We start from the raw sequence: 27,711 nt of genomic DNA, 5'->3' as shown, positions 1-27,711 counted from the left end.
AAGCTTCATTTTTCATGTACACTAGTGCAGAAATGACATTTTACACTTGTGCCTGTTGGTGTAATAGCAACAGGTGTTGAAAGTAGGGATTTTTTACACCGGTATTATAGGTAATTTTTTAACACTGGTTGCTAACACAGGTGTTATAGGTCAATATATATTACATAAGGTATACTATTCTTTGTCATTTTTGGCACAATTTGGATTTTCCTTGTTTGGTGTTTGATAACATTTTTAATACAATCTCTCTATCCTCTTTATTATTATCCTTGTCATTTGTGTTTTTTTTGCATATAGTATCTTATAAAAGAAAAACAAATTAGACTAGCTAGCTTAAGTTCATAATTGTCTAGGTTTTAGGATGTGAATTAGACAACTAAATAGTTCCAAGGATGAATTATTGATAACTCGTAAAAACAGTGAAATTTTATGTAAAAACGAAAAGGAAAATCAACCAAAAATTGTTTTCCTTGTTGTGCTATTAATTTTAACACTAGTAAAAAATTGCATCAACGGCTAGGGTAGTAGTTATTTTAATAGGAATGGTAGTGGCTAATTTGTTCAGGAGAGGAGAGGGGAAAATGTTAGTAGTAGGGATTGAATTTTGGATCTCCTACATAGAACTTCCATTGTTTTATTCGTAATGGAATACAAAATTTTACGCAAATATAATACTGACATTTTATGAAAAATAAAATATTATGTATCTCATTTGGGTCATGTTTTGTGTTCTCTATTATCATTTCTCTTTCCTATTATATGTGTAGTGGAGAATAGATTCCCCCCACCCCCTTTTCTCAAGATAATGATAAAGTTAAGATTTAGTTAGGTTTTTCATTTACTGTTCATGTTCAAAGCATCCTGGGGACTAAGTGGCTGTTTATGGTTGTTGTCGCCTTACAACATAGATGCATGTTGGGCTATATTTGTAATGGTGCAGATCCTTTTAATACCCACCTTGCTCTATATTTGTACATATTACTTGCTTTGTGTCTATCTTATAAGACTAGACTACATGCATTCTTCAGTTCATTTAAACACATTCCGTTATAAATAAAATAAAATAAAAAAATAAAAAAAGAGTTGTTCAAAGATCCAAAACAGAACATTCAAGAAGGATCTTTTAGGAAATTCAAATCGATTACATATTCAATCATTAAAAATTTCAGAACACGTCATTTAAAAAACATTTTAACTTTAAAATAAACATGGTTTTTTTTAGAGGATAAACATGATTGATCTATTACTTTTTTTCGCTGTACTGGCATCTTTGACATTGATAGTTTAGATGTCCCAACATCCTTGAATACAACAATAACTTTTGTTTATAATTGATGGTTGAGATTATACGGAAGCTTTTTTTGTAGTAGAATGTTTTTAAAAGGTTAATCACGCAAATGTTTATAGACTTAAAAAACTAATTTGTTAAAAAAAAAAAAATTAGAGAATTAATGTTATAAACAAATAACTTAAGATCAAAGGATAATTTAACTTATATATAATTATAACTATGATAATAAAATAGTCTATGCAAATTTATTAATTTGTTCAAGAAGATTATTATACAACTGCCAAATACTGAGTTTGAACCTACAACAAGACATCATTTGTTTCTCTTAAGTGGACTTTATATTAAAAAAATTGTTACTATTTATCTAATATCTTCTACTCAAGATTTAGATTAATTTTTATCAATATATTTTGACTATTTATTTCAGAGAGAAGATGAGATGGTACAATGAGATAATAAACAGTCAAAGGTTTCAGAAAAAGATAAATAATCTCAACAAAAACAAAAATTGTTGGTTTATTCAAGTTTATGTACAAAAATAAAGAATACTTAAAATAGAATAAATGGAATAGAGGTATATGTTATCAATTTACTATGTCATTTTAATTTTGTGTTAACTAAAATTTGTTTTTTATATTTTATGATTAACTTTCAAAATTATTGAATACACTTTTTGCTGAATTTTCAAAATGTTGAGAAAAATAGCATTTTCAAAAGAACAATCAAAAGAATTATTATAAATATAAACCAGAACCCCAAAGTGAATTTGATCATCATATATACAGCCAAAAGCAAATATTAGTATAGAAATGACATTGTGGGTAATGATGATAAGTATATATCATATATAACATTAAAAGGTAGGTTGCTCTTCTATCAATCAGCAGCATAATTAAGATCTTCAGCAAGATCCCTGTCAACTAAACACAAACAATCAGCTATATATAAAGCTTAATGCTTAATTTCAGGTATACATTGTAACCAAAAACATGATGCAAAGTGGGGGTGGAATTTTAGTAGAACTTTAGTATAGCAAATAGGGATTTTATTTGTTAGTTGGGGTAATTAATTGCAAGATTTCCGTTTTTGACAACTAGGAAGGTCATCTATTGCATGGAAGGAAAGTTGAATACAAAGAAAACTTGTATTTAATTGCAAGATAGGGTAGGAAAAAATAGTATTCAAAATGTATCTTGGTTGAAAGCCAAGGATTGCACATAGCCCCAAGTGGTTTAGGGGTGAACCAATATACATCCCGTGTGTGCTCCTCTTATCCCTTATCTCAATTTACAATTATCTATTTACTGACTAATGTAGTTAGCAAGGGTTTAAACTCTGCATATATAAGATTTTTGCAAAAGGGTATTGCAGTAGCTTTGAATGCATTTAAGTTTTCACATGTCGTCTTTGAGATTTGAAATCATAGATTGGTAAGTATTGTTTGTGCTTAACATACATTATACATAACATAAAGTTCTTGCAAAGATGTCTTGATAAAGACTAGTAAAAACCTGAGTTGTAAATTATTGATTGATTTCCACGGACAATATATATTTCCTAGCTTTGAACTATTTCGTTAGCTTCAGTGTAACTACTATCGTCCTAATACTATTAGACAGTGCATGAAAACATAGAGGATCCAATCATCTTTGCTATTTTGAAGCTTACATTGGTCAAGACAATATGTTAGATCCAACGTGACTATTGACAGGTTAGTCAATGAAGGTGAACCACTAATTTGATTTTTTTTAACCAATTTCTTCCTGGTTGAAGATCATATATACTATTCTTTCTAGCTCTGTCAACTTACGTTGGGTGAATTTCCCAAATGTCTAATCAAGCTAATATGTTAGACCCAAAAGGTTCTAGTGCTGGGAATTAATGAAGTTATATATAAGATGGCAAACATACTCTATTTTCCCCATTAATAAATAAGCCAAGTCCAGACTAGATTTTAAAAGATTTATGTCAAGAATCATGAATGGCTCAATTTATTTGCAGATCTATTGCAAACTATGTTTATAAAATATTTAGAATACATATTACATGAGTGCTACATTGAACCAAATGCTGCACTTAAATAAATTCAAATCGAGACGCACCTGAATAAACTGCAATCCATGTATAATATTGTAGAATAATACTATTTATCATCTGTATAGTAGTAAATGTTCCTCTGCATGGACTTGTTCACACTTCAGCATCGGCAATTATTTGCTGCAAACATTTCATAATATAGGAGAAAGAAGGCCGCCTCCTTGGTTCCCTGCAGTAAGTGAAGAAAGTAATCAAATAATACTTTCATATTTTATTACTACAATCTTAGATTGTTTATATTTTATATAGGAAAATAAATTACAATAGTAATAATGACTATTAATGATAGAATCATAAAAATAAAAATAAAATCATGGAGAATTAAATCTAATTTACCTTGATTCTTCTTAAGTAAGAAACTATTATTTCAGATTCAACCATATGGCAAGGTATTAAAAAAATTCAGCAATCTATTGAAACAAGAATTATAACTCGTTGCCATAACGGGTATAGAGAGGATCCTAACTCATCGACTAGTGAGCCCAGGGCATTACCCTGAATGTAGGATGAGACAACCACCCCTAAGCTTAAAACTTCATCTACCAAAAATGAAAAGAATTAAAATGTTATTTAATTTACTTACGTAGACCAGCAGAGCTCAATCAAGGCAGCCACTTGAGGATTCACGTGCCTTGGAATTTCAAGCCTTTTGTCCATAAAACCAACAGCTGCAACAACCTTCAATAATAGTATTCTGATTGTCAAATCAAAAGCCACTTGGTGCACAATAAAAGTAATAAAGTATGCACAGACAGGTAAGTGAGGACAAAGCTCAAACAGCCTTGGCCGTCAAATTTTAATTTGGGTGAATTACAATTTACAGATCAGTAAAAATATTTAGTTTAGATTTAAACTTTTCTAATTAAGATGAAAGGAAAGTATTATAAACAGAACAGAGGAGTAGGAATCCTGCTCAGAAGCTACAGACAGAGAAAAATCAGTGGAAAAAAGATGCTTATATAGTTGAAGGGGCTCCAAGCGTCCAACTATCAAAAGAAGGGGCTGATTATATAATCGATCCATCTGTCTATAGATCAGTTGTTGGTACATTACATCGTGTTATGTGAGAATTGAGACCAGCTACTATGTCAACAGAGTGTGCCAAATCATGTCCCAACCACTCGAATTACACTCACCAGCTGTCAAATCAAATGTATCCTATGCTGCTAACCCAAAGGGACTCTCACGTTGCACTCAGCCTTTAACCTTTCATGCTTACTGTGATGCAGAGTGGGCCCATGATGAATGATGACCTTCGCTCATCAACTTCAGGTGCTTGTGTTTTCCTTTTGTCCTTGGCAATCCAAGAACTAGTCTGTGATGGCTGAATATAGGACCTCTCTTGCTCGTACCACTACTGAGATTTCCTACTGTGTATTGTGATAATCAAAGTACAGTTTCTCTAGATGACAATCCTGTGCTCCATGCAGAACCAAACACATGGAACTAGATTTGTTTTTTGTCAAGGAAAATATACTTAGTAAAAAACATCGTGTTTTAAATGTACCAGCAGCTCAAGGCCAATGTGTCTCACAAGGGCCCTCTCTCCTACTAGATTTCATGAATGGGAAATGCTAAGGACAAACCTTTTGACACACTCATTTGTTGGACCACATCATCCAATTTTTCAACTTCTTTCTCGATTACCTGTTGTTTACCTTTAAACACTTCTATTATAATTTTTAAAATTTTGGATTTCCAACCATCGTCCACTATTGATAAAAAGAACTATCATACCCTACAAATCTCGAATGGTCTCTGGATGATATGAACATGTGATATTGTATTGCTTTTATTTTGTTTTTAAAATTTTCCTTTCGAAAAATCATTAACGGAGAGACAAACTACTATTGTATCTCTAAATACTCAATTGTGTGCAGCAAAACCACTACCACTTTATATTGACTTTTCTATTCTTCTCTACCAATACAACAAGGCATGGTGAAAATCTTCTCACCAATTATGCGGATATTGAGCATCATGTTTCTGATTTTTACCAGACTTTGTTTGCTACTAATAACACTTTTTATGATAATAATTTGGTTACTTATGTCATTCCTTCTATATTGTTTCAAATCAGGATAATAGTATGCTTACAGCCTAGCCTACTATAGATGAAGTGAAAAATGATGTGTTTGATATTGTTGAAAATAAAACATTAGTATGTAAATAAATATGATGTTTGTAAGTATTCCAATCATCCGTAAGTATTCCTGTCATTATGTGTATTTATCACATAACGTCTATATAAAGAACTTCCAATGTGTAATTGAAATACGGGTTATTCAACACGTCTCTCAACATTTTCTTCTCATTCAACAAATGTGAATGGTAATAGCGCTCCAGGCCCTGACGGATTTGATACCGTTAGAATATTAGAAAATATCTTATAATACATTTTATATTATATTAGAGTATCTTGAGTTCTTTTCTAGAATCAGTTTATAATCACTGAGATATCTTAGAATATCTCATTATTATTATGATTTGTTCATAATTTAGGATTGAGTTTATGATTCTCTATAAATAGGGATTAGTATTGAGTCTTTTGTAATCAAGTCAACATTTAGCTATTATCAATAATATTCGAATCTTTATTATTTTATCTCCTTATTTTCTCTAAAATCCCACAACTTCAATAGATACTATTGTTGGAACTTTCTGATAAATGTTATGCGCACCTTTGGTTTTAATGAAACTTTTTGTGGGTGGATCAGTACTATTCTTCACTCAATTAAGTTAGCTATTTCTATTAATGGTAAAGCAGTGGAACTTTTTAACTGTAAAAGGGGAGTCAGGCAAAGGGATCTGTTATCTCCACTTCTCTTTTGTCTGGCTGAGGATGTTTTAATCAGAGGCATATAAAAAGTTGGTTTTGATGGCAAATTACAGTTGATGTTAAGGCATCAAGGCTAGGCAAGGCGGGGGCAGATTTTGCCTCCCCCACCCTCACCCCCATTTTTTAGCGGGTATAAAATTTAGGTCCATCCCCGTCCACACCCACACACATTCATATATATAAAATTATAAATTTAAAAATTATATCTTATAATTAATATAATAAAATAATTATTATTAAAAAATAATAAAATAAAATAAAAATATCTTTTATAGAGATGAGATTATAATTTTTTATATTTAAAAAGATATTAAGTATACTCAATATGTACATATATATAAAATTTAAAAATTACAACAATAGTACTCACGGGGCGGGTGGATATCAACACCCCTATATCTGTCTCCGTCCTGAATTTTAATTTCGGAGAAATCCTGCACCCACTTCCAATCAAAGCGGATTTTTTCCGCCTAAATCAAGACGGGTTTGGATAGGTAACCGTGGATGTGGATTATGTTGTCATCCCTACTCAAGGTCTTGCTATGTCTAGTCATGTGCTCTATATTGATGATATGATGATCTTCTACAAAGCTAGTAAGAAAAATTTAAACTCTTTTAGATTTGTTTCATGATTCTGAGCAAGATTTTGGTCAAGTAATTAGTAAACAGAAATCTAAATTTTTTTTGGGTGCCGCCTCTTGCACTAGATCCTCTAGTATTGTGTCTACTTTGGATTTCTCTAGAGGTAGAACTCCTTTTCTTTAGAGAGGTTCCAATTTTTAGAGGGAAACCAAAAGCTAACCATTTAACACCCATTGTTGATCGCATCAAAAACAAGTTTTCCTCTTGGAAAAGGTCCATGCTTTTGATCATGGGCAGAGTTCAACTGGCTAATACGGTTATTCATGGTATGCTCTTACATAGTTTCTGCATTTACAATTGGCCCGCTAGCATTCTTAATTCCTTAGATACTTGGATTCGGAATTTTATCTGGTCTGGTAATACCTTTACTCGGAAAGTGGTCACGGTTGCCTGGAAACATATTTGCAAGCCTGTTATAGAAGGCGGCCTTGGATTAAGGTCCATAAAGGCAATCAGCAAAGTTGGTTTGATAAAGCTTACCTGGGACTTTGTTAACTTAGGGGCGCAATGGACTTTGTTACTTAAGCATAGATCCTTCAGGAACTCCTACAAGATTAAGTATCACACCACTTCTTCTATTTGGACTGGGATTTGCACCAGTTTGCACATTATTGAGGAGAATGCTTCCTGGCAACTTGGGGATGGCTCCAAGATTAACTTTTGGACTGATACGGGGCTTTCTAAACCTGATACTGATCTGCTTGATTCCTGCCACTACTCATCACTTGCTCCAAGCCAAAGTCAAGGACTTTTTAGTGAATAGGATGTGGGTGAATCCTGACTTCTTGACCTCTAGCTTCCCCACTCTTATTTCTGAGATTACTCTCATTTCTATTCCTCGGTTTGAAGCGGAGGATCATCTGGTTTGTGCGCATTCTGCAAGTGACGTTCAAGGACGCCTATCTTTTTGCCAATCCTCATGGAGTTTCCACGCCATGGGCTAAGCTTATTTGGAATAGTTGTATTCCTCCTTCTAAATATTTATTGTTTTGGAGGATTTTCCACAACAAGATGCCTAAAGATGATAATCTTTGGAAGCGCAGATGTATGGTGATCTTGGTCTGTTCTCTTTGCGGTCAAGCTACAAATGACACTCAACATCTTTTCTTCCAATGCCCCTGTAAAATATGTGATTTATATGTTTCTTGTGTCTCTAATGAGATCACACACCTTCATATTTATAATGATGCTGCAATAATTACATTCAAAGTCTAGGAAATTGTATTGACTAGTACTACTATCAATTAGCCTAGGATGTTGCACAATCAAGGAATAATTAAAACATACACTGAATTTTAACACTCCTCCTCAAGCTAAAGCTTACTATGCTTTAAGCTTGTTACATCAAAACATTTTATCACAAAAAAAATGAAACTAAGTTTGACTATTGTTGGACTAGTTTGAAAAGAGAAGACACCATTAATGATCATGTGTGAAAGATTCACCATTGAATTGATCATCGGTGAGAATAAAATGCGCCACTAATATGATTCATATGTGGGAATACAGTCACCATTGGATTGATCGTCAGTGGGAATAAAAAGGTGCCACTAATACGATTCATATGTGGAATTAGAGTCACCACCAGGTTCATCGTCGATGGGAATAAAATGATTGTCTGAGCAAATGGTACCTTGTCCTTGAAACTAAGTTCTCACAACAGCAGATACAATACGGAACGAAGAGTTGAAAAATGAGAGGTTGCTGAAAAATCACATCATAAAAAGACCTGCAGAAGGGGGCCGGAGACAGGTGTATGTATTCTCATGCACAGATTTGGTGGAGGCGCGTGGGACCCATACATAGAGAAGATAGACGCGTGTGACGGCGTGCGCAATGTTGGTTGGCGACGAGAGAAGCACCGTCATGCTCGCCAAAGGATTGCGCGACGGTGTTTGTTGGTTTTGGATGCGCACTAGAAAAGGGGCAACCGGTGTTGGCACAGCTGTAACAAAGTAAAAAAAAAAAAGAACAAAACAGTGACAGCTAGTGTAAAGCACAGCTGTGTTTGAAAGGAAAAAAAAAGTCACTGAAAAACACACAGCGAAGGTTGTACTTTTGAGGCAAACTGTAGCGTCGTGGCTGGTTGCTAGAAATGCAACCGGAGTTGATGGTGACAGATGACTATATAAAGCTAAAAAATAGAAAGACTGGAAAAGGTGGTGCTGCCAGCGGCATTTGCCGCCGCCGACAGCGGTAGTGAAGCATAAAGACAGGTCACAGAATCATAACCTTCTCTGATACCATGTAAAATATGTGATTTATGTGTTTCTTGTATCTCTAATGAGATCACACACCTTCATATTTATAATGATGCTGCAATAATTACATTCAATGCTTAGGAAATTGTATTGACTAGGACTACTATCAATTAGCCTAGGATGTTGCACAATCAAGGAATAATTAAAACATACACTGAATTTTAACAGCCCCTATGCGAAAAACATTTGGCTTTAGCTTCAAGGTATTCTTAAAACTAACATCAACTACTCCAATATTTTGTTTGTTTTGCAGGTTTGTAATCATAGTTGGTGTGCTCAGGTGCGCGATACCATTACATTTGCTATCATTAATGTTTCATGGGCATATGGTTTAGCAGAAACCAAGCCTTCAACAACAAAATCTTTTCTTTTCAGCAGGCTACTTCCTTGATTAGTTCCAATGTTTCTCTCTCAGACAACTTGAGCTCCAGGTAAATGTCATTTTCAGACCGATTCTCACGTGCTTCAAACTTTCTCCATCAAAGGTCACCTTCCTTCTGCCCCTAAAATTAGACAGGTTATTTGGAAATCTCTTGCTTATAATGTTATCAAATGTAACACCGATGGTGCTGCTAGAGGTTGCCCGGGTCTACTGCTTGTGGTGGTATTATTTGCAACTATAATGCTTCTATTTTAGGCTGCTTTGCGGCTCAGTTGGGTAATCACAACGCTTTTTATTTTGAGCTTATGGCAGCCATTTATGCGATTGAGATTGCTTCTGATAAAGGTTGGAATAATATTTGGCTGGAGTGTGACTCTAGCTTGGTTGTGGCAGCTTTCAAGAATATAAACATTGTTCCCTGGAAGCTTAAAAATAGATGGCGCAATTGTCTTAACTTGACTTCTCGTATGAGCTTCTATTGCTATTACAATGATAGAGAAGGAAACGTTTGTGCTGACAGACTAGCAAACTTTGGTATTTCTACCCAAACTTTCATTTGGTGGAATTCTGCCCCTTCTTTCATTCAAGAGGGGTGTTTTAGAAATAAAAATCAATTTCCTGATTTTAGATTTTTCTGATGTACTTTTTTCCTAAGTTTGTTTGTTTTTCATTTTGCTAACTTCCTAATAGATCTAGCTTTTGTTTCTTCGCACTGCACTCTTTTTTTCTTCACCAAGGTTTTATCCCCTTGGGTTTTCCTGGTAAGCTTTTTAACAAGGCAGTTGTTGTTCTCGCGCACTGTTGTTACCTTGGGTATTGGTCTAGTCCTCCCAAGCTTTATTTTCCCTCTTTTCATTGTAATATACTTTTTAAGATGCTGCAAATGATAGGTGATTGATTTGGGGTGTCAACATAGTTGAGATGCAAAATTTACCAAATGATGCTTGCACTCTTTCTCTTTTTGGCTTAAAAAAATAAATAAATACAAAAATAAATATAGAAGATACTATCCCTATTTACATGATGTGATATGCCTATACAATAAATACAAATATCATAATATATTTTATCAACATTTTTGTTACTCTTAGTGTATTTTATTTGTGTTTATTTTCTGTTTTAGTTAGTTAGAAGTTAGGGTTGTTGGTTTGTTTAGTTTGTCAAGGGAACGGAATCAGCATTAAGGGGCTTTTGATTTTTAATCCTTAGAACAGGAAAATTTCCAGTAAAAGAGAGTAGTCTTTCTTGTGTATCTTATACCTACCTTTTTCAATCAATAAAACTCTCAGACAAATAAACTCCCTTTTCCTATTGTTCTTCCATAGTTGCCTAACACATCCCCAACCCCCATCCCCCCTCTATACAATAAATATGTTGTGAAAGATTAATCAACTACAAAAATGTTAATTTATTCTTTAGTGTACAGACACACACATATTTATAGAGAGAGAGGGGGAGGGAGAGATTAGGCACGATTTTCTTCTGCATTGTATTCTAGATACAGATTAGCTTACAATCCAAAACATCATGAAAAAGCAAATAACCTGTGAAGGATTTAATTGCCTCCATGGTTGTTGAAGGGTCACCAGTTCCCACAAGATTACACCAAAGCTGAATACATCACATTTTTCATTCGATAGTTCACCTTTGATAACTTCTGGTGCCATCCATTCAGGCTGGTTTAGAATGTAAAAACCATCAAAGAGTTATTTTACATAAAACGAGTTAACAAAATCAAAAAACATGATTGGCTTTCAGTTGAGGATTAAAACTTACAGTTCCAGCAGCTGTTTTAGATGAAAGAAATGTATTTGCTTTTGAACGTGAGAGGCCAAAGTCACATACCTGAGTAAATATTATAAACAAAATGAACGTCGATTCACCATAATCTGTATATCCATAAAACTATGTGAGGAGATTGTACAAAGAATATCTATCGTAGGCAAAAGTGTTCTTATTTGTATCAGTTCAAGGTTTTTATCTTTCTCTGATACACTAGTTTTAGAAAACCAAGATACAATTAATGATGTTTTTCTGATTGTACCCTTAAAAACACAAACATATGCATAAAATGACTTTTATTTTCCTTAATGAATGAAGGATAAAAAAAAACTAAACTTACTGTTGAAGAATCAAGAGAAATCAGATTTTATTCTCTTTTATTTTATATTATTATGTTTATTTTTATTTTATGACTCTGTCATTATTACTCAGTATTACTATTGTAATTTATTTTCCTATATAAACAGCTTAGGGCTGTAGTAATAAAATATGAAAGTATTTTGTCTTTTACTTTTTTCATGGTATCAAGAGTTGTGGTTAGGGTTCTGTAAACCTTTCCACAACCCATTAGAGGGTTCTGTAAACCTTTCTACAACCCATTAGAGGTTCTTTAAACCTTTCCACAACCCATTAGGGTTTGGCGCTCCAACCAACTGAGCTAAAGCTAATGGCACACAATACCCCATGGAAGGTAGCCCTTATGGGTAGTGGCGACAACGACGATGGTTTGGATAAAATATCTGAAGTAGTCAACAACGCCGACAGTATTGGTTTAGGCAGCGGCCCAGGCGACAGTGGCAACGGCCCAGGCGACAGTGGCAACGGCCCAGGCGACCGTAATGGTTTATCTAACAATGGTTTTTCCAACGTTTTTGGCCATGAGGGAACTTTTAATGCCCTCAAGGTTGAAATCCAGAAACTAAATGGAAAAAATTATGTCGAATGGTCCCAAATCGCAAGATTGATACTAGACGGTAAGGGAAAATATGGTTTCCTAACAGGAGAGGTGCAAATGCCTGCCACAACTGATCCGAATTACAGATTTTGGAAATCTGATAACTTTGTTATTATTGATTGGCTACTTAGTAATATGGAATCAACGATTAGAAAACCTTTTATGTTTTTGCCTACTGCGAAGGAAGTTTGGGAGGCTGTCAAAGAAACATATTTTGATATTCAGAATTCTTCTCAAATTTTCGATCTCAAATCACGATTGTGCCATGCCAAATAAGGAGATAGAGATGTCACTACCTATTATAATGAGTTGATGACACTATGGCAAGAATTGGATCTCTGTTATGATGATCATTGGAAGTGTTGTGAGGATAGTCTTTTGTTTCTTAAGAGACAGGAGAACGACCGTGTATTCATGTTCTTGGGTGGGCTTAATAAGTGGCTTGATGAAGTCTGAGACAGAATATTGGAAAAGATCCCATTGCCATCACTTCGGGAAGCGTTCTCAGAAGTTAGAAGAGAAGAGGCGAGAAAGAAACGAAGGTCATGCGCTCCAAGCTGGTCATTTGATCAAGAGAAGCAGTCTCCTTCAAGCTTGTCTCCTTTCACCAAGGAACAATTAGATCAATTGTACAAACTTCTTGAGTCTCAAACTTCTTCTTGCTCTATAGCTCAAAGAGGTAATTTTCCAAATATTGCTCTACTTAGTGTCACTCCCAGCCATACTTGGATTATTGATTCTAGTGCTACTGATCATATGACTGGGGAGTTGAGTCTGTTTTCTTCTTATAGTCTTTGTGCAGGTAACCACAAAAATAAAATTGCAGATGGCTCTCTTTCAGCCATTGCAGGGAAAGGCTATGTTATTTTGTCACCTAAGTTAACCTTAAAAGATGTCTTACATGTTCCTAATTTATCATGTAATCTGTTATCCATTACTAAATTAACAAAGGATATAAATTGTCAAGCTAACTTCTTTCATTCTCATTGCACTTTTAAGGATTTGAACACGAGGAAGATGATTGGCAATGCTAAGGAGAGTGGAGAACTCTATTATCTTGACAATGGACTCGACTTTAAAGACCAACCAAAAACAAGTACCTGCTTTGAATCTATTTTTGTTTCTTCTAATAATGATGATATTATGTTATGGCGTTTACAGTTAGGACATCCTAGTTTTCCGTATTTGAAACATTTGTTTCCTAAATTATTTTCTAAGAAGGATCCGTCTTTATTTCATTGTGAAACTTGTGAATTTGCTAAACATCATCGTTCTTCTTTTTCTATACAACCATATAAACAATCAAAACCGTTTGCAGTTATTCATAGTGATGTTTGGGGTCCTAATAGAATAAATACATTTTCTAATAAAAAATGGTTTATAACTTTTATTGATGATCATACTAGAATTTGTTGGGTTTATTTGTTGAAAGAAAAATCGGAAGTTGGACAGGTTGTCAAAAATTTCTTTAAAATGGTGCACTTATATCGGATAATGATATAGTGTTGTCACAAAATTTTGAGACTTATATTGATGCACCAAAAGAAAATGCCCAAGAATCCATATTGGAACTCAATCCACTTAGGAATGAGGTTTCGACAGATTCGGGGGCGACAATTTCAAATCAAAATCACAATGATCAAATTCTTGATCTCAATAATAATGAAGGACCACCTGAAATGCCACAACATAATGACTCAGATAAGGAGACACAAAGCAGGTTTACTAAAATTAACCCTACTTGGAAGGGAAATGTCTTTGAAAGAAGAAACCATAAACAGAGAAATGAATGACCCATTCTCCGACCCTTCCAAGATTCTGAACCAATAGATAATCCAACACATCATCTTGATACTGGTAAGTCTTCTTCTATTCTTAACAGTCATGTCGAGTATCCTGATATAGACATTAGAAAACCTGTTAGATCATGCACTAAATATCATTTGTCTAATTATGTGTCATACTCAAAATTGTCTTCTTCATTTGCTGCATTTACCTCTAAGTTGTCTGATGTAGAAATTTCAAAAAATATACAAGAGGCTCTAAAAATTCCAAAGTGAAAGGAAGCTGTTCTTGAGGAGATGAGAGCTCTTGAGAAGAATCAAACTTGGAGAGTCATGACGTTACCTACAGGAAATAATACTGTTGGCTGTAAATGGGTATTTACGGTGAAATATTATTCTGATAACACAGTTGAAAGATACAAGGCACGCTTGGTTGCTAAAGGGTTTACTCAAACATATGGTATTGATTACTCAGAGACTTTTGCTTATGTTGCCAAATTAAATACTATTAGAGTTCCCTTGTCCTTGGCAGTGAATTTAAATTGGTCTCTTAACCAACTTGATGTAAAGAATGCTTTTTCTGAATGGTGATTTGGAGGAGGAAGTATACATGGATAGCCCACCTGGCTTTGAAGATAAATTTGGTTCAAATGTGTGCAAACTACAAAAATCCCTTTATGGTCTCAAGCAACCTCCAAGGGCTTGGTTTGAAAAATTCACTCGGTCGGTCAAAAGGCAAGGATATATGCAGGGACAATCAGATCATACTCTGTTCATGAAGTTCTCTAATGTTGGTAAAATTGCAATTCTAATTGTATATGTAGATGATATTATTCTCACGGGAGATGACATTGTTGAGATGGAAAGATTGAAGAGAAATTTGACAAAAGAATTTGAGATCAAAGATTTAGGCGCGCTTAAATATTTTCTTGGTAAGGAAAGTTGCTCGCTCAAAATTGTTTCTCAAAGAAAATACATCGTAGATCTCTTGGAAGAAACTGGGATGAGTGGGTGTAGACCAGCAGATACTCCTATGGAATTAAATGCTAAACTTTGGGAGAAAGGCAGTGTTCCTGTTGAGATTGGAAGATACTAGAGGTTAGTCGGTGGACTTTTTATCTAGCCCACACTAGACCCGACATCGCTTTCTTTGTGAGTGTTGTAAGCCAATTCATGCATTCTCCCTATGAAGAACACTTGGAGGCAGTTTATCGAATCTTAAGGTACTTGAAATCCAATCCTGGAAAGGGTTTGTGCTTCAAGAAAACTAATGACAAAGAAGTCTCTATATTTACAGATGCTGATTGGACAGGATCAATTACTGATAGAAAATCCACCACTGGATATTGTGCCTATGTTTGGGGAAATTTAGTTACTTGGAGAAGTAAGAAACAAGGGGTTGTTGCTCGAAGCAGTGCAAAAGCTGAATTCAGAGCAGTGGCTCAAGGAATCTGTGAACTTTTATGGATTCGTAAACTCTTGGGCGAACTGAAAATGAAAGTTGACTCACCCTTAAAATTGTTCTATGATAACAAAGCAACAATAAGTATAGCTCACAACCCTGTACAACATGATAGAACCAAGCATATTGAGATTGACCGCTATTTCATAAAAGAAAAAATTGATGCTGGAATTATATGTCTGCCATTTGTGACTTCCAATCAGCAAACTATTGATATCTTGACAAAAAGTTTGGCAAGATCCAATTTTGAGCGACTTATAGCCAAGTTGGGCATGACAGATATCTATGCACCAACTTCAGGGGGGTGTTGAAGAATCAAGAAAAATCAGATTTTATTCTCTTTTATTTTATATTATTATGTTTATTTTTATTTTATGACTCTATCATTATTACTCAGTATTACTATTGTAATTTCTTTTCTTATATAAACAGTTTAGGGCTGTAGTAATAAAATATGAAAGTATTTTGTCTTTTACTTTTTTCACTTACCTAAATTTATTATTTCTTAATATGTGTGTTCAACAGTAAAAGAATCAAAGTTCGGGGACAGAGGGAGTAAATGAGAAATTCATTGTCATGTGTGTTACCATGTCCCATCTATGGCCCAGGCCCATGAACATTACTACTTGTGCAGTTTTGTCAGCTTTTCAAAGCCACTGGGTAGAACAAGAGGGAACAAGTTGAAGGGCAATGCATTTGAGAGCAGAACACAAAATAGGGCACCAAGGGGTTGTCAAATTTGTGAGTTCTCGAGTTTTCCACCTATAAAAGACGAGTGTTTTGGGCAGCATAGGGGGGTTGTTTCTCTTGAAATTTGGGCTTTAAGTCTAACTAAATCCCAAAAACCAGCTCCAGAGGTGAGAGATTGTTCGAGTCTTATAAAGTTATAAACACTAGTTTTAGCAATATTTCTAGTCAATATGGAATCTCAACAGTTCCATTCCACTAATTCTGCACCTCAACATGACATCCCATACAACCTCACCAAATCATGCTTTTGGGCATGATCAAGATTGCTTAGTGTAGCAAAAGTCAGAATCAAGCAATCTCACAATTATGATGACAATTTTAACTTTTGAATTTCATCAGAGAATAGGAATCAAAAGTCTAGTGGGTGCACATGGATATTCCAACCGCTTTAGTACACACTTTAGATGACCAACTTTGACAGTGAGGGGTGTGTTGAGAGTCTCACAATTACTAGTGTTGAAGAATCAAGGGAAATCAAATTGTATTCTCTATGATTTTATTTTCTGCTCTTTATTTTTAATTTTAATGATTATATCATTATTACTATTGTAATCTATTTTCTTATATAAACAGTCTACAATGGTAGTAATAATAAATGAAATTATTATTCCATTACTTTCTTCATAGTATCTAGAGCTCTAAGTTAGGGATCTATTGTAAAGTGGTCTACAGCTTTGCGGGGCTCGGGCTATATAATAGTGTTAAAACTTAAACTCAGCATATGTTTTTAACTTTTTATTATTGCTTGATTGTACAATATCCTAGGCTAACTGTTAGTAGTCCTAGTCAATACAACTTTCTAGACATTGAATGTAACTATTGCAGCAACATTATAAATAACCCAAATTCAAATCCCACCAACTGGTTAATGCATTATGCTCTTACCCATTATGCCAACTATTGACGATTGATCGACCAACTATTTATAATTCTTGTTTCAATAGATTCCTGAATTTTTTGTAATACTTTTCCATAGAGTAGAAGAATAAAGGAAAATCATATTTGATTCTTTATGATTTTATTTTATTCTCTATTTTTACTTTTATGATTTTGTCATTATTAGTCATTATTACTATTGTAATTTCTTTTCCTATATAAACAGTCTAAGACTATAGTAATAAAATATGTAAGTATTATTCAACTACTTTCTTCAACTAGAGATATGACTATGACAGTGCTTATAAAGCTTTGTAAGTCCTCACCTTATGCACCAAGTTTGTGGTAAGCCCAAATTTTAGTTATATACCTTGAAATTGTGAACCCAGTGATACATTGAATCAGCAACAAGCAATGTTAGTTGCAAAAGGGTACATTAAAACTTGTAGAATAAAATGTTATGAGATATTTGATCCAGTTGCAAAAATGACCACTATAATAAGAACTACACAACATTGAAGTTGTAAAGCCTTCCTACATGAAGACTTAGAGGAAGGAGTGTATATAGAGATGTTCCTCATATTCGATTCCATTAGAGGAGGAAACAAGATGTACAGGATAAGAAGTTTATATACAAGTTGACGCGTCCCAACAGTTTGTGGCAGGCACACACTGGCTCGATTGACAACTCCTCCACAACTAACAGCCCTACAGGTAATGGCAAACCCATATCAAATGGCGGTCAAGGAGACGGCCAAGGAGGTGGCGATGGAAGAGGTGTCGGAGGCTGTCCCGACAACCATCACAACGACGGCTATGGCGGCGACTTAAACATGTGGTCATGGATTTGATTCTTGGCTAGTGTGTATGGAATAGCATTTGTTGGGAGATGTCAGGCTCTCAAATGAGTCTATGTACCTCAAAAGAATAGTCTCTAGCGTTCGGCTGGAGGATACCTTGGGCAACAACAAAAAATTATGTTCAACAAGATTGGGAAGCTTGGGTGTAAGGCTACTGATCATTGAGCAACATCATTGTAATTCATTTCATGCATCACCCAAAGGTAACACACTTGCAAGCCTGGATCACATTCCACAATATCTTAAAACCATGTTAGGAAGATTACTACTGGGAAGGAAAAAAATCTATCCATGGAAGTGAACACAAATGCTAATTTTGTAGGCTTAAATATTCATAGAAAGTAAACATTAAGTAATTGTATGTTTTCTAGGTGGAAATTTGGCCATGGAGGAGCAAGAAATAAAGAATGTAATTGCTCGATCAAGTACAAAGACTTCAAATTTTACAACGGTTACCTTAACAGTGTATGAATCATCAACCAAAAGATTTGGAGACTTCAAATCTCTATGAACAATGGGAGGCTTCATTTGATGAAGATAATTCATTCCACTTGCCTAGACACATATGACATCTCAAAAAGTCTTGGTAAAAGTAGTATTTTCTGTCTGAGGACAAAAAAATCAGAAATTGTAAGACTAGCAGTTGTGGTCAATAAATACATACCACATCGCATGCCATACTTAGACGACGCTTCTCGCTGATTGAAGATCCAATACTTGGCATCTGCAGAAGTTCATACAAGCTGCCTCTGCAATTCAAGGAAACTATTTGCTTAAAAATATTATAACCTTTAGCCTAAAATCACTGCCAACCACAAAATGTGAAAATTGTGTCAGGAAATTATTGCACCTTGATAAATATTCTGTTACAATTGATAATTTTGGCGGTTGGATTACGGCACCCATTAGAAGTACAATGTTTGGATGACGAAGGCGCTTCATGAGTGTGACCTATGAAATAAACTGGGATACTGAAGTAAAATCAACGAGGACAAAAATGAATATGTGAAAATGTAATATAAAACACTAAAAATGAACATCAATAAAAACAAAAATAAATACCTCATTCAGAAATTCTTCAAATCGTTCAGAATCAAAACCTTGCACCTTAAGTATCTTCACAGCAACATCCTGAATGGGAACACAGTATTTGGTAATCGGATTGTACCCATAACCCCAACCAATGCAGAAAGAACAGCATGAAAACATTTAAAAATGAAATTGTTAAAATTCAGTGTATGATTTAATTATTCCTTGATTGTGCAACAACCTAGGATAGTTGTTAGTAGTCCTAGTCAATACAATTTCCTAGGCATTGAATGTAATTATTGCAGCATCATTATAAATAAGGTGTGTGATCTCATTAGATACACATAAATCACATATTTTACATGGTATTAGAGCAGGTTCTGATTATGTGACCCGCCACTATGTTTCACTACTGCTGCCGCCAGCAGCACCACCTTTTTTCAATCTTTCAATTTTTTGTCTTCATACAGTCAGTCATCTGTTGCCGTCAACTTCGGCAGCCTTTCAAGAAACCAGCCACAACGCTACAGCTTCCTCAAAAGCGCTGCCTTGACTGTGTATTTTTCCAGTGACTTTTTTTTTTCTTTCAAACACAATTGTGCTTTACACCAGTTGTCACTGTTTTGTTCCTTTTTTTTTTACTCTGTTACAGTGGTGCCAACACCAGCTGCCCATTTTCTAGTGTGCATCCAAAACCAACAAACACCGCCACGCAATCCTCTGACGAGCACGAAGATGCTTTTCCCATCGCCAACTGACATTGCACATACTGTCACGCATGTCCGTCTTCCCTATGTGTGGGTCCCACGCATGTATGTCTTCTCTATGCGTGAGAGCGCATGCACCTATCTTCGGCCACCTTCTGCAGGTCTTTTCATGATTTGGTGATTTTTCAGCAACCTCTCAAATTTCAACTCCCCTTTTCCGCATTGTATTTGTTGTTGTAATAACTTAGTTTCATGGACAAGGGACCATTTGCCCAAACAATCATTTTATTCCCACCAATGATCAATCTAGTGGTGACTCTATTCCCACATATGAATCAAACTAGCGGTGCCTTTAATTCCCACCGATGATCAATTCGGTGGTGACTCTATTCCCACATATGAATCATATTAGTGGTGCGTTTTATTCCCACCAATGATCAATCCAGTTGTGACTCTTCAAACATGAATCATTAATGGTCCCTTCTCTTCTCAAACTAGTCCAACAGTTGTCAACTTTAGTTTTTTTTTTTTTTGGGATAAAATGTTTTGATGTAACAAACTTAAAGCATAGTACGCTTTAACTTGAGAGGGAGTGTTAAAATTCAGTATATGTTTTAATTATTCCTTGATTGTGCAACAACCTAGGCCAATTGTTAGTAGTCCTAGTTAATACAATTTCCTAGACATTGAATATAATTATTGCAGCATCATTATAAATAGGAAGGTGTGTGATCTCATTTGAGACACAAGAAACACATAAATATTTTACACAAATAATAGCTGCCACAGCAGTAAGTTGTTCATCTACATTGTCGTGTTGTACATCCTCCCCTAAATACCTTGAAGAAGTTGTATCCTATTTTATTTAAATAGTGAGTTTGTTAGTTTTCTAAGCAGTAAACACCATCAAGAAACTTATTCACCTAGAGTCAATAAATGGGTGCACCTCATTTTTTGGTTGTTCACTTGTATGCTCTGTAGATGATTACTCTCGTGCTACATGGCTTTACACATCCATGCAAAAGTTTCAGCATCATTCGTGAAACACCATGTATCTTCATCACTTCTCAACAAAAATATGGAGGCTCAAAGAAAAATCAGACACTTACTTTAAGTTTCCCAGGCTCTTTTGTTTCAAATGGAAGTCTCTAAACCTTTTCAAATTGATGCAGTTTCTACAGCATGTTATTGAGTCGATCAACTACCTTCTTTTGCTATAGATGGTCTCTAAACATAAATATTTTACAGAAATAATAGCTGCCACAGCAGTAAGTTGTTCATCTACATTGTCGTGTTGTACATCCTCCCCTAAAGACCTTGAAGAAGTTGTATCCTATTTTGGAAACCTATCTGTTTAAATAGTGAGTTTGTTAGTTTTCTAAGCAGTAAACACCATCAAGAAACTTATTCACCTAGAGTCAATAAATGGGTGCACCTCATTTTTTGGTTGTTCACTTGTATGCTTTGTAGATGATTACTCTCATGCTACATGGCTTTACACATCCATGCAAAAGTTTCAGCACCATTCGTTAAACACCATGTATCTTCATCACTTCTCAACAAAAATATGGAGGCTCAAAGAAAAATCAGACACTTATTTTAAGTTTCCCAGGCTCTTTTGTTTCAAATGGAAGTCTCTAAACCTTTTCAAATTGATGCAGTTTCTACAGCATGTTATTGAGTCGATCAACTACCTTCTTTTGCTATAGATGGTCCAATTCCTTACTTTGACTCTTTCCATCTTAATCCTTATTTGCTTTTCCTCTTAGATTTTTTTTATTGGACATGCTTTATATAGAATGTTCATTTTCAAGTCTCTTAGTTGGATACTCATTCTCTCTGGTGTATTTTATTAGGATACTCTCCCCACTAAAAGAGTCAAAGATGTTATTTACCTAGTTTGCATTGTTATCTTTGGTGTAAAGGTCATGGACATGCCAATATTACGAGCTTCACTTATGCTGACTGCGTTGATCCCCTTTTGTTAGGATCCACTTATAACCACGGTGTTCTTCTTGAAAACAACCCCATTTATCAGAGAAGAGGCAGTGTTGTAACTTGATCTAGTCTAAGAATATCAGGCAATGGCACAAGTTACATTTGAATTGATGTGGACGGTGTGTATCAAGTCATAGAGGAATGGGGTCAATTGTCCACAAAAGATTAATTAGTTTGCTATATATTTTATAAAGCTGGGTTCATCATCCCTCCTATATTGTGCTTTAATTTTCTTTTCTTTTTTGGGCACAAAGGAGGTTATTGTGCTTTAATTTTCAGTATAAATAAATATGGAGATAGGAAGACTAAACAACACTCGGTTAATCATTCTCATTCTACAATTTTTCTGACAATAATAATGACAGCAACATCATGAATATTCGTATCTTTTTAACGAGGACACATGAATAAGTACTAAGGAGAGACGTGAAGAAATAGATGCTTACAGAGCCACGCCAGTCCGCACGAAGAACTGTTCCAAATGACCCTGAAAAACAGTTATTGTTGCTCTTATTTTACTGTTTCATATTAGATTTTCTCTCAAGACACAAAGACTGCTAGGGTAGAATTGGGAAACTTTTTACTCAATATATCTTGCACAAGGTTTCAAATAATGTACCTGTCCCAATGTTTTCCTTCAGAATAAGTTCACTCCATGGAATGTCCAGATCCTCCTCCTCACGACTTGAATAATTCACTTCTGACTGGTTTGCTTCATTGAAAGACATGTGTTCCTCTGTACCAGGATCTACATGAGATGACATATCAAATTAGGATAATCCAGTGCCATTATAACAGAAAACAAAGAATACAGAGCATTTGAGCTTATTTATTAAAAAACAGATTATGCATAATAAATATCAGAAGGTATGATCTGTTCAATGAGAAGGAGATTGTTCATTCTTTCTACTCCTCCTTTTATTTTTGATAGGAAGGATGATTCTTTCTTACTCAAAGCAACTATTTGGTTGTTCCGACCAGCATAGCTTGCACCAAACATTTCAGTTTGCTGTAGATCCATTCTGTCACTACACTCAACTCTATCTCCTGTCATGATGAGAATCAGCAATTTTAGAGGTGTATCACTATGGAGACAGTAGAAAGTAATAGAATAATACTCTTTTATCTTATTACAATAGTCTTGGACTGTTTATATAGGAAAATGAATTCCAATAGTAGTTGTCCCATTAATTAGGACTAATAATGATAGAATCAAATATACTAAAAATAGAGAGAATAAAATAAAATAAAATCATAGGGAATCAAATAATATTTCTTGATTCTCCTACACCCTTTAAGCTTGTGCATAGATAACTGTCATGCCAAGTTGAATATTCTAGAAATATGTAAGAGAATAAGGAAATATGTTATTCCTATATTTACAAAATATATTATTTAATTTAAATATCAACAACTTTTAACTTTATAATAAGCAACAAAATAATAAACTAAATGATGTAACATGTGATTTGCATATGGTAACTTTTAACTTGTCAATAAAAACCAAATGCAGCAGTTAATACTTGAGGTGATAGCTCAGTGGTAAGAGTTAGCCTTGTTACCTCAAGGTACCGAGTTCATATCCTCTCAGGCACAATTGTAAAATTGGCCATTAGTGCTACTTTGATTAATAAAAATTTCCCCCTTCCCCAAGTTTTAAAAAAAAAATGCAGCAGTTGATATTTGAAAATTCAGAGGTATAATTATAAAAGCCCAGGTGATGAAATCTAAGAGAAAAGGAAAAAAGAGATAGTTATTTTCAGTATGATGGCAAATGAAAGGTTACCTGGCTTTTCTCAAGACTCTAATTGCACATGATAATTATTTTATTTAAAAAACAGCATCCAGAAAAGCAAAGAAAATAACCTGACGTGGTATCAAATACAAGATGCAGTGCTTGACTGTCCAAGAAATACAGTCGGGCTAATGTCTTTGTATATTCAGCTGTTTCAACTGGCTTGAACCTTGGATGACATAATGGTGAAGGGATCAAAACTGAAGACGCAGAATTCACTGAAGAATCAGGTTGACATGTTTCCCCAGGCCTTCCTACTAAATCAATCATATACTCCCTGGAAAGGTGTACACAGTATTCTTACTTTAATTTTTTTTTTATGATAATAAAACCATGTTGCAGACGTATTACACATAATAAGAGATTGATGTCAAAGTTGTCTCCAGTTTTCCTAAATATTTGAAAGAAGCCAGTGACAAAATATCATGTCAAACTAACATAAACTGTGAATATTAGCTTGCCATCCCTGATAAATATTCATAAACACCACCTTCTATCAGCTAACATGGTTTCAGATTCCATTACTTTTGTAGATTTAATATATTTAAGTTTATATTGGGCCAAACCCATTATTAAGACAATTCACAAGCTGCAGCTTCAGTGAGATTTATTCCCAGTTTATTAAGTAGTTGTGGGCCAAGCCCATTATTAAGTAACCCTAAGAATTAATGTACTATATTATTTTGCCTACTGTTTAGAAATTTTACAAGCCACCACCGCCGCAAGTGAGAAAATCTTCACTACTTCATCTTCTTCATTTCTGCTATCTTCCTCAATGCTTTTTTTATCACAACATTTCTGCAGCTTTTCTGTCATGAACTATATTTGTGGAGTACCCAGACGCACCGAGTATGAGTACCCAGTCCAAAAAAAATAAGATACGTACATGCGTACTGTAAGCATACCCGTATTCCATACTATGGGTATTCCTCCATTTTTGCCGTACCCGTGCTTCAAACACAGGGACACAACATACTACACACATCATAATCAAACTAGAGAGCGTGGACTGTAGCCATGAAAGTAAACACTGATTTTGTTGAAGCCAAGTATAATTAACCGGATTTTTAACATCTAAAGCTTGATCGAGCTCAAAAGATACTGCGGTGGAATTTCTGGAAAGTACATGAATGATTGAAGATTGTGAGCATTGATTGTTGGCTCAACCTTTGACGCCAACCTAAGAAGTTTTTCTCATCGAGCTTCTCAGATATTTTGAGTTGAAATTTCCCCAGAGGTGATTCAAAAGAAGAAGACAGAGAACAATCACAAGAACAACATAAAAAGTCGGCGGCGAAGGCGGAGGAGAAGGTAGATTGGAATTTTCAGAGGCCATGGGACAAGGCTCTATGATACCATGTTAATTGAGAGAAAATGACAAATTAAATTTGGAATTTCATATATTCCTGTGAATCTGTTTTACTGTTGGGAGATTCACAGCATATTACAGAATTTATAGGTTGCTTATTCTGCACTCAGCTGAGGCTAATCATACACCTAGCACTAACAAAACTTGTACCACAAGTTACCAAGCTCTTAGGCAATTACAGCTGCCAGAGCTGATGTGGCACTATTCTAACTAACTAATTAAGACCCTTGTGGCACTAATACAAGTTGTTGTTATTTTATATAGTAGAAAACCCATGAGATAACAACTCAAATACTCATACAGGGCTCTGTTTTAAAGAAGTTTCATTTGTAAGGTTCGTACAGTAAACCATTTTTCTTCCTGAACATGTAAGTCTTGCCAATAACTGGGAAAAATGTATCCCTTCATTTTGGGGTACTTATGCCTCCCCTCCATCAGAATAATTTATTCACAATTTAAATAAAAGAAAACAAAAATAAAGCTCAACATATATACCCATACTGGAATATCACTTTTAAATTCAAATATCTAACAGAAATGTTCTAAAACACCCATCTTCACAATCTGACCATTTTTCACCCCAACAATCTTGCAAATAATTCACATTCGAATTTCCCGTGAAAATTTTAATAATTAATAATACAACCAACCTGTCAGAACCAAATTGCACTATACAAGAAGCGCACGTGTCCTTTCTACAGTACTTGCAACCCTTAGCAACTCGACATGGCAGGTTGATTAAGTCCGCTAACACCTGCAATTCAAATTGTTATAGGATATTCACAAGCAACATATAAACAAACTTCAGTAGTAGACTAAACAAAGAACATTCACAGTTCAGAACTCCAAGTTGTATCCATCATTATGAAATGAAGATAATAAAATAAGGAACTAAAAGACAAATGGCAATCATCTCAATAATGTCCTGACTAGAAATCAGTCAAATAATAAATAATGAATAGTACTTTGAACAGCAATGCTCGATGGACACAAAGGCCAACAGGTAAGCTTCCAATCGGAAGAACGATAGATTGCAGACAGCTTTTAAGAATTTGGGTGCATTCCTTCCAGCGTATACCTAAAAGTTCCTCGTCAGAAGATCCCCCCCTATTGAAAACAATAAGAGCTTGTTAAGAAGATATCAACACAATTGTTACTAGCCAAGACTACTGAATTTAAAAACAAAAATTGAAAACAGGTTAACAGTGAAGTTACCCCATCCTATTATAAACAAGATTTGCAAGCTGATCAGTTGCATCTTTGGTAGTAACCCAGTTAGTTGAAAGAGTTAATACTCCATTTTGCAGTTCTCTCAATCCAGGATCTCTAGACGTATCAATAGCAACCACTACAACTGACGAGTCATCACATGGCTTAACACACATGAGTGATTCAAATGATGGAATCATACCAACATTCTGCATATCGGTACTTATAGTCCATGTATATGCATCCATCCCATGGATTAGGTAAAAGCCATCTACAACTTTGTCTGAGTATTGCAAACAACCATTTACCTGCTCAATTTGAAACCACAAAAATTCCTTTTATAATTCTAGTTCAGGAAAGACGAATGAAAAAAAGTTGCGCATATCGCAATTGGTAGCACTGTAGATTAAACATTCAATTAATTAAAAGGTACATGGATGATTCCAAAGCTACTTTACGCAATCAATTGTCAAGTAAATACCCAAACTACTCATCAACAGCAAAAAATTGGGAAATTGAAGATAGATGATAGAAAAATTAAGTGTTTGGTTCTACGTAGGGATGGGAATAGACTGGGTCGAGCTAGGCTTTGCTAAGCCTGAACCTGACCTGTCAAAAAATTTAAGGCCTAAACCTGGCATGTGGCCTGTCATAGGTTTACTTTTAGGCCTGAGTCTAGCTTGATAGAAGTCTGGTATGGCATGAGTCTGCCCTTGATAGAAGTCTGGTATGGCCTGTTAGCTTACTTAAAAGCCTATTTTATTTTACCATTTTTGAATAAGTAATCAAACATATCTATAAATAGATTAACGAGTTAATATGTCAATCAAATAAAGCTCTATTTTGATATTTCATATCACATTTTGAAGAATATGACTTTATATTCATCCTACTTAAATTATATTTTATAATAATACATTTAAATATGTCAAAAACTAAATAAGATTAATATGCGTAAATTATTAAAAGTTAAATATATATAACTAAAAGGCCGGCCTAAAAGGCTTATTATGTGGCCTTTAGTCTGGTATTTTTAACTAAATAGACTTTTTTAGAAGCTTTGACCTTATCTCTTTAGAAAAAAAGTTTGACATGGACATGACGTAGGCTAGGCCATTGGCCCTTGTCGGTCAGCTTGGCCTATTCCACCCCCTAGTTCTACGTTGGCAAAAATTGATTTCAAATGAATTGATTTTGACCAAAAGTGGATTGAAGGTAAAATGATTTATGTTTGAATGCGTTCATGTGAACGTGAGGTGAGTCATAAATCCAAGACTAAAAATCAATTTTGGAGACATAAAGCTACAAACTCTAGGTTTGACTCATAGTCAATTCTAGAGAGAAAATCAATTCTACTTTAAAACAACTAAATATATCAAAATCAATTCTAGACATTAGAATCAATTTTGCATACTCCAAAAGTGGAACCTGACATAGGCTAAATCAAATCTAACTAGCACATAATAATAATAATAATAATAATAATAATAATAATAATTATTATTATTATTATTATTATTATTAATAATTATTATTATTGATAATTATTATTATTGTTAATAATAATTATTATTAATTATTATTATTATTAATTATTATTATTATTATTAATTATTATTATTA

At 34.5% G+C, this 27,711-nt stretch overlaps 1 protein-coding gene and 1 long non-coding RNA gene across 3 annotated transcripts; both read right to left on the bottom strand.

The window, feature by feature from the left end:
* Positions 1-1,998: 1,998 nt before the first annotated feature.
* Positions 1,999-26,426, bottom strand: LOC101504369 (serine/threonine-protein kinase CTR1-like). 2 transcript variants are annotated; one of them, XM_073367185.1, is made up of 16 exons: positions 26,095-26,426; positions 25,845-25,986; positions 25,530-25,633; positions 23,582-23,787; positions 22,667-22,762; positions 22,335-22,463; positions 22,162-22,202; positions 19,044-19,112; positions 18,832-18,932; positions 18,646-18,730; positions 18,438-18,536; positions 11,289-11,357; positions 11,057-11,188; positions 3,972-4,066; positions 3,394-3,557; positions 1,999-2,211 (listed from the first exon to the last, which is right to left on the bottom strand). In XM_073367185.1, the coding sequence occupies exons 1-15, from the start codon at positions 26,334-26,336 to the stop codon at positions 3,482-3,484; spliced, it is 1,686 nt and encodes a 561-aa protein (XP_073223286.1). In that variant the 5' UTR covers positions 26,337-26,426; the 3' UTR covers positions 1,999-2,211; positions 3,394-3,481. The 2 variants fall into 2 exon arrangements, with proteins under 2 accessions (XP_073223286.1, XP_027189454.1); XM_027333653.2 differs by having other exon boundaries at positions 1,999-2,204.
* Positions 19,503-22,155, bottom strand: LOC113786282 (uncharacterized). Its single transcript, XR_003472423.2, has 2 exons — positions 21,153-22,155; positions 19,503-21,067 (listed from the first exon to the last, which is right to left on the bottom strand). It is a non-coding gene; the product is annotated as an uncharacterized lncRNA (long non-coding RNA).
* Positions 26,427-27,711: the final 1,285 nt, after the last annotated feature.

This window comes from Cicer arietinum, chromosome 4 (assembly GCF_000331145.2).
Source record: "Cicer arietinum cultivar CDC Frontier isolate Library 1 chromosome 4, Cicar.CDCFrontier_v2.0, whole genome shotgun sequence".
NCBI classification, from domain to species: Eukaryota; Viridiplantae; Streptophyta; class Magnoliopsida; order Fabales; family Fabaceae; genus Cicer; species Cicer arietinum.
This window is presented reverse-complemented; position numbering and strand designations above follow the sequence as displayed.